This window comes from Penaeus japonicus, unplaced genomic scaffold (genome assembly GCF_977035675.1).
Source record: "Penaeus japonicus unplaced genomic scaffold, GWHDUDI00000001_assembly GWHDUDI00000008, whole genome shotgun sequence".
Taxonomy (NCBI): Eukaryota; Metazoa; Arthropoda; class Malacostraca; order Decapoda; family Penaeidae; genus Penaeus; species Penaeus japonicus.
Window position 1 is genome coordinate 31,053,544 of NW_028234410.1, and position 15,577 is coordinate 31,069,120.

At 34.8% G+C, this 15,577-nt stretch overlaps 1 protein-coding gene across 2 annotated transcripts in view; it reads left to right on the forward strand.

Moving 5' to 3' along the window:
• The window catches only part of g (adaptor-related protein complex 3, delta 1 subunit-like garnet), a 34,621-nt gene extending 19,757 nt beyond the window's left edge, over window positions 1-14,864 (forward strand). For both annotated transcript variants that reach the window (XM_043007580.2, XM_043007581.2), the window contains exons 10-26: window positions 2,494-2,639; window positions 2,830-2,978; window positions 3,295-3,528; window positions 4,214-4,376; window positions 4,560-4,774; window positions 5,073-5,229; window positions 5,506-5,650; window positions 6,340-6,461; window positions 6,765-6,898; window positions 7,087-7,423; window positions 7,587-7,703; window positions 7,958-8,203; window positions 8,844-8,981; window positions 9,302-9,433; window positions 9,746-9,913; window positions 10,152-10,271; window positions 10,563-14,864. In XM_043007580.2, coding sequence (XP_042863514.2) covers window positions 2,494-2,639; window positions 2,830-2,978; window positions 3,295-3,528; window positions 4,214-4,376; window positions 4,560-4,774; window positions 5,073-5,229; window positions 5,506-5,650; window positions 6,340-6,461; window positions 6,765-6,898; window positions 7,087-7,423; window positions 7,587-7,703; window positions 7,958-8,203; window positions 8,844-8,981; window positions 9,302-9,433; window positions 9,746-9,913; window positions 10,152-10,271; window positions 10,563-10,661 — 2,822 coding nt within the window. In that variant the 3' untranslated portion in view covers window positions 10,662-14,864. The remainder of the gene's footprint in view (window positions 1-2,493; window positions 2,640-2,829; window positions 2,979-3,294; window positions 3,529-4,213; window positions 4,377-4,559; window positions 4,775-5,072; window positions 5,230-5,505; window positions 5,651-6,339; window positions 6,462-6,764; window positions 6,899-7,086; window positions 7,424-7,586; window positions 7,704-7,957; window positions 8,204-8,843; window positions 8,982-9,301; window positions 9,434-9,745; window positions 9,914-10,151; window positions 10,272-10,562) is intronic.
• The last annotated feature ends 713 nt before the right edge of the window (window positions 14,865-15,577 follow it).

Sequence of the window (15,577 nt, forward strand, 5' to 3'; positions counted from 1 at the left end):
TTGCATAGAAGTCTTTCTCTGGGATAAGATCCTTTACAGATAATTATAAATCACTTGACCTTAATTATCTACTGTATTACTTGTTAAATAGGATTTGAATTCTAAGATATGCTGTCCCCTTGTACTGCAGAATGTTAAACTTTATGGAATGGCTTGTTTCCTTAAGTATTTAAACAAAGCCATTTTACAAGTATCCATCAATCCTCCCCCCCACCCTTCACCCTTCAGTTGCCTGTATGGGCCTTGAACACTGAGAAAGTTTTATTTGATTTTTCTTTTGGGCGAGTCCTTATGATGCTCCTCAGTGTCCTGTGATGAGTTGTTCATTGATTGAGGGTTTAGAATTGGTGTTGGCTTGTGTAGGGGATTGTAATAGATATTTGCATGGGGAATATGACTGAAACTTTTATACTCTTGTCAAATCAGTTGATGCAAACTTGGGTGATGGGGCTAAAGGAGTGTTTTTTATATTTTTTTCTTTTTCTTTTTCTTTTTAATGGGGACTAAAGAGTGCAGTCGTAAGACCTAGAAACTGTTACCTAAATTGTGAAGATCTTACTGTAGTTTTAAGATATCTGTGGAACTGTGGTTTCCCTTATTTAAGCAAATATATTTTGCATATTTTGCTCCACTTCATGAAATTCCAGACAATAACATTATTTTTTTCCAAACTTTCTGTAGTAGAGGCTCAGACAGGCAAAGTAGGTGTGTGCTAGATTTATGTGATTTTTTGAATGTTATTAATTGGCTGATGTGCATGAAAAAAAAAACAATAATGACATACATAGGTCTTCAGCAGAATATTATTTTTTTGTTTTCTTTTTTCGTTTATTTATTTTTTTTAGCTGTAAACTTGAAAAGCATGTTAAAACATAGAAGGATATTTTTAAAAATCATTTTTGAACCTCTTTTATCTTAGATGTCCAGTACCGTTTGATACCTATTTAATACCTTCTGAATAATGGTGAGATGATGATTTATTCTGGTTTCTTAAGAACCTGTAGCATGTATATAGTACCAAACAGTAACAGGTTCTCGTTGATATTTCAAATGTACTTTGTGGTTGAGTACATTTCAGTATCTTATGCACTTTTTAGCTTTTGTTTAATGTTTGATATGTGATAGAAATTTAGATGATTTTGGTAAATGCTTGTATATGGTTAATCAAAATATTTCTTAAAGAAAAAAAAAGTATGGTCTTGGGTTGTAAGTGTATTGGACGTGCTCTGTAATGGTATTTCTACCAAATGTTTGAACGTCTTTTTCTCAAGAGGTGATGCTTTGTCATTGTATTAGTCCTTTTTTTTAATTATTTAAATGAACACATATTTACAAATTTTGGTAAAGGAAAGTCAAATGTGAAGTGGATGGTATATGGCTAAAATACATAGGTGAAGAAAGCAAGGATTTTGTGCATGTTGTTGCCCAGCTATCATTTATTCCTTTCATTCTTTCTTTCTTTTCTTCTTTCTTTCCCTCTTTTTTATGAGTAAGTCCTTTCTAAAGAAGAAAGGTAATGATATTTCAGCTTAAAAAGAATTGTGTTTAAGCCATGTAGGTAAGGGAAAAAAGAGTGTGTGTGTGTGATTTTGTTGTCTATCTATTAGTATGTGTGTCTGTCTTGGTTGGGGGGGGGGGTAGATGGGTGGATATTTATGCATAAATATCTTAGTTTGTATGTTGGTTTATGCATGAATGTGTGCAGGCATGCACAAGTGTGTCTGAGTGTTTCTGTGTGTGCGTGCGTCTGTTTGTTTCTTTCTTTATAGTGTGTGTACTTGCTTGTGCACATGTGAGATAGAGAAAATAAGTTCGTGAAAGCTGGGATCACTTAGTTTCTTTGGATATTGAATAAGTTTTCTGATTAAAATTATTAGGTTGAAATGAAATATTTTGACAGAATTTGACAGTCTGAATTTCAATTGATATTTTCAAGATGATTTTAAGCATTACAAGGTTGTGAGTACAAGCTTTGCCTTCTTTGTATCTGCCATTATGCCTTTCCAAAAACAATATAGTCCAATATAGACTTTGTTCTGGCTTTATTATTATGTTCTGTTATTGAAATTACAAAATTACAAACTTTCATTTTTTTCTGTCCTTTGTCTTGTATTGTGGGGAATATCATATGTTGCTCCCATGTGATATAATTGTGTATGATTACTTCAGATTTTTACATTTCCAATCATTCAAGTAAAGCTCAGTCTGTGCTTTGATAAATAGTCTTAAGCATTCTCTGTTTAGTATATGAAAATACCAAGTGGATTCCATTAGCCAGATCTTAAAAAGAGTCAAGCTTCAAAGATAGATTATACCTTCGTTTGGTTCAGATATGATATGTTCATAAAGATAGCTTGATATGTAAATACAAAAAGAAGAAAAATGAAGAAGAAATTAAAAGGAAAGAAGAAACATCATTTAAACTAAAAATCTTCAATGTATCTATTCTTATAGTGATATATATGTATATATATATATAATGTACACACACAGTGAAGTACCTCGGACTCCTGGCCATGTCGAAGATTCTCAAAACGCACCCCAAGTCCGTGCAAGCCCACAAGGATCTGGTCCTGCAATGTTTGGACGATAAGGACGAGTCCATACGCCTCCGAGCCCTTGATCTCCTTTATGGCATGGTGGGTTTGGGCTTCTTGTAAATTGTCATATGCTTGGGAAGTATGAGGCTGTATAGTATGTTATTCCTACAAGTGCACTGGGGATTTGTGTGAAAAAAGATTTGCCTTTCTAAGTCTCTTTGAATGGGTAGTTTGTTTTCCCCTTTTTTTTATGGTGAAATATATTTATTCTTTGCTTTTCTCATTCCAGGTGAGCAAGAAGACTGTCATGGAGATTGTACGTCGGCTTATGACCCACATGGACCGCGCTGAAGGAACTATGTATAGAGATGAGCTCTTACAGAAGATTATTCTTATTTGTTCACAGAATAATTACCAATATATTACCAACTTTGAATGGTAAGTTTTTACAATTCCCTCCTCCCCTCTAACTAAGGGAGATTTATGATATGCATTTGTTTGATTAGCTCAGAAAATAATTTATTTTTATATGTACTTTGTTTATGAATGTATATTTTCAAGATTTTATATATATATATATATATATATATATATATATATATATATATATATTATATATATATATATATATATATATATATATATATATATATACACATTTTTTTTAAGATTTTAGATTTTACATTTCTTTTATACTAGACACACTTCTGTATGGGAAATTGATTTTAACTGTTCATTCATTCCCCTTCTCCAGGTATATCAGTGTGCTAGTAGAGCTTTGCAGAATGGAGGGCACACAACATGGTGGCTTGATTGCCAATCAGCTAATGGACGTTGCCATTAGAGTGGTTGCCGTTAGAGAGTTTACTGTTGGCCAGATGGCACTATTGCTGGACAATGCCCATGTCATAGTAGGCCCTGCAGCAGCCCGGTCATCCATAGCAGAAGTTCTATATGCTGCTGCCTGGATCTGCGGAGAGTTTTCACAGTGAGTTTGGATAGGTTTTGTTAAACCCACTCACAACGGTGCATACATTTGCCTAATTCTGCATTTGTCGGCAATATAGCAAGTGTGCGTAGCTTCCCGCCAAGAGATTTCTTGAGGCATGAAGCTGCGCTCAACCCCTCAAAATAGTTTTAGCTCATCCTATTCCAAGAGGTGACTAAAGAAGTTCTGTATTTTTTCAATAAGTCTAGGAAAATTTGTATATACAAATTCAACTAGTATCTACAAACATGACTATGCACAATTTGTATATACAGCAAAACTTCATGACATGATTGGATGGCATCCATCATGACAGGAGTATTCCAATGACATGATATCCCGTCATACGTTGTGAATGGGTTAAGGAAGTTGGAAGTTCTGTTAGTTAAATTTCAGGCATCAGCTTGATGATTGAAAATGGAAATTTTTGAGACCATAAAATAAGGATTAGAATGGTCAATATCAGCACAATGATAGATTGGTCATATTTCTATAAATGATTTGTAATATTTATACATATGTAGACCACTTTTAGATACAAAGGCTAGAGTTTTGTGTGCATGTGTCTGTGTTTGCGTGTGAAATAAATGAAAAGTCTTTCTTCTAAAATTACAATTCACACCTCTTAATTCTCTTACCATTATTGCCCAGATAATACCTGCAAATTATTTCCAAATTATTACAGATTACTAGCCAATCCCAAAGCCACTCTAGAATCAATGGTTCGTGGCAAAGTTGTCTCTCTGCCAGGCCACATCCAAGCTATCTATGTACACAACATGCTCAAGCTTTACGCGCATATCATATCTACTGCCGAAGAGGAGGAGGATTCGGAGATGATAGAGGAGGTAAAACACGTTTGATGCTGATACTTAGCCAAAAGAGGCATAAGATTATTTCTCATGATAAATACATATATATATACTCTTTCAGTGATCTAAGGTGAAGAAAGAAAATTGGATTAGATAGATCAGTATGCAAAATTTTAAAGATAGAAATCAGAAAATATTTTATCTGTTTTAAATGTTCAGGTTACGAATCTGCTGTTGGAGAGGCTACCTGTGTTCGTATCATCTGGGGACCTGGAGGTGCAAGAGCGTGCATCTTGTATTCTGCAACTCGTAAACTATGTCCTAAAGTGCCACAAGAACGGAGATAAGATAGGGTCTGACCTGACTCTCCTGTTAACTGGGGAACTGAATCCTGTGGCTCCAAAGGCCCAGAAGAAAGTTCCTCTGCCAGAAGGGTAAGCATTTTTCTTTTTCTTTTTTTCTCTTTGTTTTTAAGGATTGTATGAATTCTGGTTATCTTCATTAAAGTAAAGGATTAGGTGTTAAAGGTTTTGATTTTTTATTGCCACTCATGTTTACATTCAAAACAATTGGAGATTAGACCTACAATCACATTGCATCTAATACAGTCCTTAGTGTATTAGCTATCAATTACTAGTTTCAGGCACAAATAAACAAACACACATGGAATATACAATCTAGAAATGGTTATTACCTACCTTCCTTAATAATGTTTATCCCAAATTTCTTCAGACTGGATCTTGATGTCTGGATTAATGATCCTCCGTCCGAGAGTGAGGAGGAGGAGGAGAAGGACGATGTTTTCAAGAAGGAAATATTTGTGAAAAACGATTCTTCCTCAAAAGAACGGAAGAAGAAGTATGAGCCATCAGAAGAGGAACTCCAGAAGGTTAGCAGTCATGAGTCTAGTAGCACTGGTTTAGTTTTCTGTTCTTTTGTTTTGATTAATTGGGAAAGTGGACCAGATGCCTAAATGTTGAGGCAGAGTCAGATATGTATCATGAAGACTATTTTTTCTGTGAGTAATTTGTACAATATATCTAAATATAATTACTATATGTATATATTTGTATATGTATGTATGTATGTATGTGTATATATATATATTGCGTAAGTTTACTATCATGGAACTCTGCCTTGTCTGACTTTTCTGTCTTATCTTTAGCGAAGGGACGCAAGAAGGGCTGAACAGGCAAGCAACCCTTACTATGTCAAGTCGCAGTCGTCCCCTAGGCCAAACCACAACAGCTTACAGGTTGATGAGATCCCTGTGGCTGCCCTCGATCTGAATGTCTCTCTCAAGATACCAGGTTGGTGGATATAGATATTTGTATGGTAATATGACAGCCTCTCTTCTCTCTCGTTTTCTCTCTCTCTCTCTGTCTCTCTCTCTCTCTCTCTCTCTCTCTCTCTCTCTCTCTCTCTCTCTCTCTCTCTCTCTCTCTCTCTCTCTCTCTCTCTCTCTCTCTCTCTCTCTCTTTTCTCTCTCTCTTTTCTCTCTCTCTTTTTTTTCTCTCTCTTTCTCTTTTCTCTCTTTCTCTTTTCTCTCTCTTTCTCTTTTCTCTCTCTTTCTCTTTTCTCTCTCTTTCTCTTTTCTCTCTCTTTCTCTTTTCCCTCTCTTTCTCTTCTCTTCTCTTCTCTTCTCTTCTCTTCTCTTCTCTTCTCTTCTCTTTCCCTCTCTCCCTACTTGCACTATTATGTCTTCTGTATAGTTTTACACTATTATATCAATTGACAGGGTCACCATAATATCTGTTTCACCAACAATGTATGTCTCAGAATTTAACATGAACTGCTGTATGAACCATTTAGGCATAGTTCCTATGTCTATTCCCATAAATACATTATATATCATATGAATAAACTTATCAAAATCAGTCTCTTTCTCTCTTCTGTCTTTTCTCTCTTTCCTCTCTCTCTATCTCTTTATCTCTCTCACTTTCTCAGTTTATCTGTCTACACCATTTCTGGCATATATTGATTGTTGGACTTTTTACAGGTATGGCCTCTTTAGACAAGTATCAGTTTGTGGAAGGAAGGCAGGGGAGTAGTAAGAAACGTGACAAAAAGCACAAGAAACGCAGCAAGAAGAGAGGTGTTGCATCATCAAGTAGTGATGAGGTGAGACCTATTTAAAGCATTATTTTTGTTGTATGCATATACTTATGTGTAATAGGCAGGCTCACCTCAGTGCATACAAGCCCGGCATAGCATCTGCTCTGCAAATCTGGCTTATCCTTATGTATAATGTAGTTATGTACTTATGGATTTTTTCTCTATCTTTCTCTCTCACCTTCACTCAATTTAATGGGAAATACTTTATACCAGGTAGATTGGAAGATGTGATTCTCTTTGTATATATTTTGAAAGATGTAACTCTGGAAATTCCTTTGTAAAACAAGTCCTTATGTTTCCACCCTGAAGGATGTGCCTCGAACTCATGTAGTAAACACAGACCTTGGTGAGATGCCCGAAGGTGCTAACTTCTCTGATGAAAATGAGCCTGATGATCGGCCAGAGGATGATCCACATAGAGCACTGGACATAGATCTTGATGAGTGAGTTGGAAGTTCTTTATTTATTTATTCTTGTGTTTCTGCTTTATTTTGTGTAATATACAATTAGTGTTTTTTATATGCTTTATTGTTAATTAAATTGGTTGGTGATTGACATTGAGAGTGATATCCATGTGTGCCAAATGCACAAATGTATCAATATTTATTTATTTATTAAAATAATGTTCCAGACCTCTTGCACCAAATGAAGTTCTTCCTACCAGAAGTCACTATGAAGTTCCCTGCAAAGCCGGATCTGACAACCAGGATGAAGCAAATCTCCTGGCATCTCCTGCCAAGAAGAAATCCAGTGGCAAAAAAGAAAAGAAGGATAAGAAGGAAAAGGGAAAGAAAAGCAAGAAAGAGGAGAAGAAAGTGTCCAGGAAGAAGAATGGTGTTTCAAAGAAGGAGGAGAGCCTCATTCTAGACCTCATAGACCCACTCAAGGAGACATCAATCAATGATCAAACAGTTCCTAGCACAGCAAACCACATTAATGGGGTAGAAGAATCTAGTAGTAAAGAACCAGTGAGTGACTGTTTTTTACTTTTTATATTCCTCCCCTTCCTTCTTTAGCTCCATTATAATGAAGATATATTTCACCTCTTAACCCAACTTCAGCAGAAAGGTTATTGAAATAATAATGCATGATGAGATGGAGAATTTACCTATGCCTTTTTCTGTGTCTCAGCAATCTGATGACCTGGACTTCTGGCTTTCTCCTGAGAACCCCCCAGCTGAGTCCCATATAGAGGAGGCAGACAAAGTATCTCAGTTACCATCCTCAGAATTACATAGTAAAGAAGAGGTATTTGATAATCTTTTTAGAGTCTTTCACGTGTGATATGTATGTATGTATGTACAAATGTGATCTTGATAGTCATTCTTTCATCTTTGAAATATTGATATCTATGTGCTTGTGCCTAGTGTGTGTAAGAATAATTGAAAGTGTAAATGTCTAAGAAATCACTGAAATAGTAATTAATGTGAGAATCAAAAAAGTAAAGTCTCTCCATAACTAACATCAAAACCGTTCACTCCCCCTCTTCCTCCCCTGAACAGAGCAAGTCGAAAAAATCCAAAACCAAAAAGGAGAAGAAGGCCAAGAAGGACAAAGACAAGCACGAGAAGAAGAGCAAGAAGAAGGCCAAGGAGGAGCTGGAGTCTCTGAGCCGCAATCGGGACGAGTATGAGGAGACGAATGGCTTGGTTACGCAGGAGGGGGAGGAAGAAGAGGTGACCACAGAGGCAGTAGAGGAGTCCCAGCCACTTGCAAGATTACTCGCAGAAGACTCTGCCATTAAGATGGTGAGTTGTCATTTTTTGAGCTCCTATTGTTTTTGTTACTTCTCTCTTCATAATTTTTTTCATCAGAGTTCAATTCATAATGCACTGAGTGTGACACCTCTGTACTTGCAAGTGAACCTGCACAGGTGGAGTCTAAAACCCAATCCATGACCCACTCATTAACAGGGGGGCCAAAAATCTGGGGCAGCTGTGTGCCCTGTATAAAAAAGTAAAAGTATTTTGAAAGTGTAATCTTGTTATTCTCCTTTCGCATAAATATATATCCACTAGTATCTGCTATTATGTCGTCTGTTTACCTTTCAAGCTGTAAATGTTTTTTGTGTTGTAGTAAATATCTGTCAATTTTAAGTTGTAGTAAATCTTACAGTAAACATTACAAAACTATTTTTCAAGAAGCTTATTTATAGAAAGACAAAAAGAAGGGACAACTATAGTTTGAAAAGCATGGCAGTGCTATTCTTATTTTGTTTCCAGCACCCCTTCTCATTAACAGTTTTAGACTGGACTAAACCTCAACTATTAACACCCCTGTTTGGAAATGGTTAAACTGTAATGCCTCATATTTATTGCTCTTACAGTTAGCCCTGTTAATGTCATATTTTGATTTTTTAAAACTAATGTGGGCTCATATTTATTTCAGATGTACACAACTGCAGCTATGGATGGTATTATGAGTCAAGTTTTAGTGTGTATTACATTCTCCAATCAGTCTTCGAAAGATATCAGCAAACTCCAGTTGATTGTACCTGATTCTGATGCCTTGAAGATGATCAGAACAGTAAGTCTATTTTACTAAGTAGTTTTATGATATGAATACATACATATATCATTGTGAATTATTCTCCAACTCATCATCTCTCTTCATCTCCTCTTCTCCCTACACCTTTTATAACTTCTTCCAGTTATTATTATTATTATTATTATTATTATTATTATTATTATTATTGTTATTCCTCCGCCACCTCCTCTTCCTCTTCCTTTTCTAATTTTTTACTTCCTTTTTTCCTCCATTTACTTCCGCTAGGTCTCAAACCTTTAGACCTTTAGACTTTTTTTTGTCATGACCAGATGTTCAGCATTCCCTCTTGAACCTTTCAGGACCCAGAGTCAGACACGGTGAATCTCCCATGGACCTTGGAAGCTGGCAGATCACAAGATAGCCAGTTTTCCTTCACGGCGGATGATGACACAATCCCTCACAAGTTGCGAGGTTCTCTCTCCTATACTCAGGTTAGTGTGGAAGCTATTTTATGAATTTATATGTGATGTAATTATTTTTTATTTATTTTTTATTATTATTATTATTATTTTTTTTTTTTTTTTTGGGGGGGGGGGGGGGAATATGTAGTTTGTGTGAACCTGTAGGATTATGGTAATTGATTGGATATATATAGGTCTTTGTACATATACAAGCACAAACATGTGCACATCTACATTCAAATCAAACAAAAAATATTTGAGAGAAACATAAGTGAAAATCCATCATAGAGACACAAGTATGCCAGAAACCATCTCTTAACTAATTTTTGTTTCTCTTTTCAGGAAGGAAATGGTAGTAGTGATATCTCTTTTCGCCTTGACTTTCCTGTTGTAACATTCCTCTCTGGCAAGACAGCAAGTCGGGCAACATTCACAGATCTTTTAGGTTCGGGTCAGCTGTCTGCCAGATCCTCTTTCACGCTTCCAAGTTGTTCACGCTCATTCCAAGAGGTAAGGAAATTGTTAATTTATGAATATAAGTTGATGATTATTTTTTTTTATTATGTCTTCAGGCCAGTCAATTGAGTAAGATTGAAGTAAGCTGCATATTTGCATTGTTTTTTGCAAGACGGTAATTACAATTTCCCCTAAAACATGAATTCAACACCAAATTGACCTCATTAAAGTCCCTCTTCCCTGTCTCATCTTTCACAAAATTGAGACCATACAAACCTTCCTCCACTTGCAGGTTTTGGAAGAAGTTACCCGGGGAGGAAGCCTGGCCGTGGTGGAGAGTGTGGACCAAACTGCCTCCCTGTACGGCCGGTCCCTCCACGGACACCACGTGTGCCTCCTAGTCAAGTACCAGGTAGGGAGGAGGCTGCCATTGTAGATGTATCTGGGCATTGATATGGAAGGATATAGATGGATGGAATGTGTGGATGTGCTAGGCAAGCTGGGAATTTTTCCACTTAAATCTTGAACATGGGGAAAGATAAACTGTCAGTTGACAGTGAGGTCGCTTTAAGGGTTATGAATTTATCTGTAGAATATCTTTGTTATTATTGTCATTATCAATTATTTAATTACTATTTACAGTTTCTACTTCTGTTAACTATTACAACTTCGTCTAATGCAAGTCTTGCTCCTCCCTCCCCAGGCATCGAGTCGCCTCACAGTTGACGGCAAGAGCACTGAAGGGACTCTCCTATCTAACACCCTGGATTACTTGAAAACCGCACTCTCGCAGCCGCAGTAGTCCCCTCAGTTTGCAATCATTGGGCAAATTAAAAACAAAAACAAAACAGGGAAAGGACCTCATGATGTTAGAATGTGTCACTTACATATATAAACATTTTCATGTAATATACAGTTCATTATTAGGTGTTTTTCATATACCCATCATTCTACCACATGAATCCATGGAGAAGTTATAGATATATATACATATAAAAAAAAGAAAAGATTTTTCTATTTCATTACGTATTCGATACGTATGGTAGGTGTCCAGCAATGCCAAGTGAATAGGCTGTGCTGTGGGGGGTGATTTCCACTAGTAGGCAGACTGGGTGTGATATTTAACTTAGGAAATATATAATGCTTTAATTTGCAAGCATTTGGGGATCAAGTATTTTGTATTCAGAAGAAATATTTGTTATTGTACTGTAATTGTGAATCAGAGTATAAAAAAACTGGCAAATAATCATGAACCTTTGATTTATTCATATATTTATTTCTCCTTTACCCTCCCTTGCTCGTTCCCCCACATCTGCCCTCCCCAAAATAGCTATACATACTTTTTTTTAAACATTTATGAGCCATGCATTGTAAAGCTGTAAAAATGTGAGAAAATAATGCTCTGTAGACATACATTCTTACATATGCAATAACATGCTTTATTTATTTTTGTTTTTATTTCAATTTTGTTTTACAGGTTTTCTTTTTTATCTTTCTTATTGTGACATATCAGATTCCATTGTCTTATACATATTTTTTTTTTATATGAGTGGATATTGGTTTCTGACCTCAGAAGCCGAAATGGATTTCACAAATCAACATAAGAAAATAAAATTATATGCATCTTATGTATTTTAGCCATTGTCATTTTTGTGATCTATATCTTGCATCTTGTACAAGTTTCTCGGATTTTTTTTATTTATTTTTATTTTTTTTACATTACCTCCTTTATTTTATGTGGGAGATCCAGTGATATAGATGAGAATTAACAAATCTTGAATGATGGTTTAGGAAATCAAATTTTTGTATAGTTGTTTGGTGAAATTAGTCAGTGCCTTGCATGCTTTTTTTTTTATTTTATTTTCTTTTCTTTTTTTAGTGTATGGATCATTTATTTATATTTTTTTCTGCATTTTACCTTTATTATTATTGTTATTGTTATTATTTATTATTGATTATGAATTGTTAATTGTTAATTATTAATCAGTAATTATAATTCATTCAGGACCCAGTGAGATGTGCACTGCATTTATCACACAATTGGGAATGATTTATTAACATAGCATATAACATTATGTGATTTATATTTATAATTCTACCTATTACATATATATATATATATATTTTCAAATAGTGATTCAGTGTATAAGAAATGATCTGGCAACATCTAGCCCGTCAAAGTACCTCACATAAGAAAATGGTTCTTTTCAGAATTATTTTCTAAAAGCCCAAAAATGTAAATCTTCCTCGGTTAGTAAGCTAGGTTTGACACAAATGCACGTATACAAGCACATGCTTACACATACATCAATAGATTTTTTCTCATACTCATTCCTCTTGTAGGTAAACTATTTCTGTTTTCTTTCCTTTTCCTTTTTTTTTTCCCTTTTCTTTTCTTTTCTTATTTTGATTTCTATCATCTATTCTCCCCTTCAGATATTACCCTTCCCCTTCTGCTTGCATGGTGATGGTTGTGGAGGTGGTCTTTGCATTAGAAATCCCCCCCTCCCCCTCCTCCCTATCTCTCTTCTTTAACCTTTTTTTCCATTTTGTCTCTTGCTTCCTTCCCCCTCAAATGTTGGCTTTTTCCCCTTGCTGCTTGTGGTGGTGGTGCTTCAAGTATTTTTTGTAGGTGTAAGAAACGATTTCAGTGCAGTTCAGTGGACTCGAAGACTTCTTGCTTTGATATTTGATGAGAACAGGATGATGTGATGAACAAGATCAACAAGTCAAGATGTGGCTTTAGGTTTCCTTGTAGATGGAGAACAATTTTTATTTCTACTTTTTCCATGGTATTGGTAACAGTTAAGGTTTTACCATTTCATTGAAAGTTTGATAATGTAAATTGAGACCCTTCATAGGTTTTAATAAGTGAGATCCCCGTATGTCAATGATTGTTCAATCTTAGAAAGAATTATATAAAAGAAAAATGGACGACTGTATTACTTGGTATTGACGTAGGCATTTTCGTATTTTACAAGAAAAAAGTTGAGCTATCTATATTCTCCCAAAAGAAAGAAAAAAGAAGTGTTTTTTAGTGATCTTCATTGAAAGCTCCTAATCAACAGTTTCTTGATCCTGTGATAAAATTTACCCTTAGTTTGATTTACTACATCAAGAAAGAGAGGGGGGAAAAAAACAGTATTTTATGAAAAGTATTTCAATGTTACTGACCTAAAACCTGGAATTCAACATCTTGGTATTTTATAGAACTAAAGCTTTGCAATAAAGAAAACAATATTTAAAACTAGAAGATTTGTGAAACTTGTATTTTGTGCCACAAATACTTTTTTTTTTTCCAGTCTAACATGTACAATTTTTAGCCATCTTTGTTTGTTTATTATTGATTCTTCCAAGTTTTTCCTCTAGTTTCTACTACAACATTCCTTCAAACATGCTTATAAGGAAAATCTGACAATAGCTGCCTGCATTATATGCGAAAATGAAATGATTTTGAAAGGGCTTTCTGTGTGTATGTAAGTGCTTGTATGCATGTATATGTATATAATAGGTATTTGTTACAAGCTATCAAAAAAAATATATTAACCCTGTGTGGAATTAACCAGCTCCATATCGGCTTATAGAAGCGGTCCTGACTTTGTCATTACAGCAGCAAGTGCACATTTAAATTCAATTTCTTTACGTAACCGGAAGACAAAATAGAGAAATAAGGATTTGAACTTGTTGTTATATACATTTTTATTATTTAATTTCCTGTTTCATCAGCTAGAGATATTTTGTGTGATCGCAGTAGCTGAATGAAAGTGATTTTTACATAGATTAAGTTCAGGATGTAATAGGAATATGACATGTAAAAAAAATATATAGATATGATTGACTTTTTTAAGTAATGGTGGAGAATTCTATTGTGTTTTGATTTTCACTTGTCCATTCCAATTTTTTTTTATTTTTCCATCTTCATAAAAAAAGGATGTGAAATATATAAATATATATATATAGAATATAATTGGAATTCTACCAAGAGACTGCAGGAAGGAGCAGCTAATGAAAATAGCCTTTTTATAATCATCAAAAGTATATATAAGGGAATATCCCCCCGAAATAGGCGGAGTTGAGGGAAAACCATTGGCCAAAGGTGATCTTTCGAGAAGTGCAAGATACCGTCCCTTTCCTCGCTGCGCTTAGTCCAGGTCAAACTTTCTCTCAAGAGCAAACACCTTCATTAAAAGCAAACAGGTTGAATGAAACACCTGTTGCTAATGTCTCCTAGAAATGATTTAGTTAAGGTTTTATTTTTTGTTTTTGTTTTTCCGTATTTTGTTTATTTCTGCATCTGTTGTGAGCTCTGTATTGGGTTACTTTTATCATGAAAGATGGATTTATTTATTTATTGTAGAGTTATTTATGTACAAGAGTTAAGATCTAGTTTGAACTTTTACCAAAGCCAGTGTTCAAGATGTTTATTAGCCAATAAACAAAGCCAAGAATTATGTGAAGGTTGGAATTTATTATTGTAGTTTAATCACTCATGTTAACTATTTATGTTTAAGAATTTTATCCTGTTAATTTTCACTAGCATAATCTGTTGTTTTTTGTTTTTGTTTTTTTTAATTTCTTAGTCATTAGACTCCTTTTTTTTCAAATTTCGATCATCTGTTTTGAACTTTGATCTCTCAATGCATCATGAACATGATTCTGACAACACTAGTGATACATTTTATGATAGAGGTTTGATTCGGGTCATAATTACTTATTTGTTTTAGTGTGTGTATACATCCAGCATGCCATAATACCAGGATTTTTTTTTTCTCTCTAAAGAGCATTGCAAAATTACATAATGGTAATTCTTTCATGCATGGTATACCTACACAGCTGTGGTCCAATATACCATTTTACAATTACTACCACTGAGCTTGTGCCAGAGAACTTTTGCTTATGATATTCAGGGTTTTTATGCTGAGAAAACTAGGAAATGGTCGTGTCTCATGTACAGACATGAATATTTGTTTTCAACTAGTGTAAATATATTTCGTGAAACTTGTAATTTTGTATTATTAGTGTCCTTGTTATTTGCCTAACCTGTTTTAGTCTCATGGTCACGGGGAACTTAGTAGAGTAGTATTTTAGAGTTCGTACATTTTTGCTATATATTTTGTTGTGTATCTCAAGAGTGTTTTGTTTGTTATTGGTTCAGTAACTCTACTACTATATTAACCATCTTGCTTAATGACATATTGGTTACTTGGGTAATTGGTAGTTTGGTGACTAATATTAATCACTGGGGGAAATGTTAACATGGTTACTGTATGGAACACTTGGGTAAATTTTAAGATGTCCACAGTATAACAGTTTGGGTGAATGGTAATTTGGTTACTCTAGCAAGTGCTTGGATAAAGTTATTGTACCAACTAGTTTGGTAAGTTTTACCAGTGTCGATATTTCTTGCAGCCTCGGAATTTTAGTGGTTCCTTTAACTTAAAATATGCAGAAAGCTTATTATTAATTTTTGAGGTCCCCTGAAATGAACTAGAGTACGTAGACTTATTGAAGTTTGCATAGGATTGAGAAGAAATACTTCAAACATAATTGTGAACTTGCATTGCTATAGCAGGATACAGTCCACGAATCAAAACATCCTTTTCTAACCTCCAGAAAAAGCTCGCGGCAGATCATTCTTTATAATCAATCACCCAATCCAGAAAAAAAAAACGAATACAGCTTCTTAAACATAGTATAACGATAAGTAAAAGGAGATAG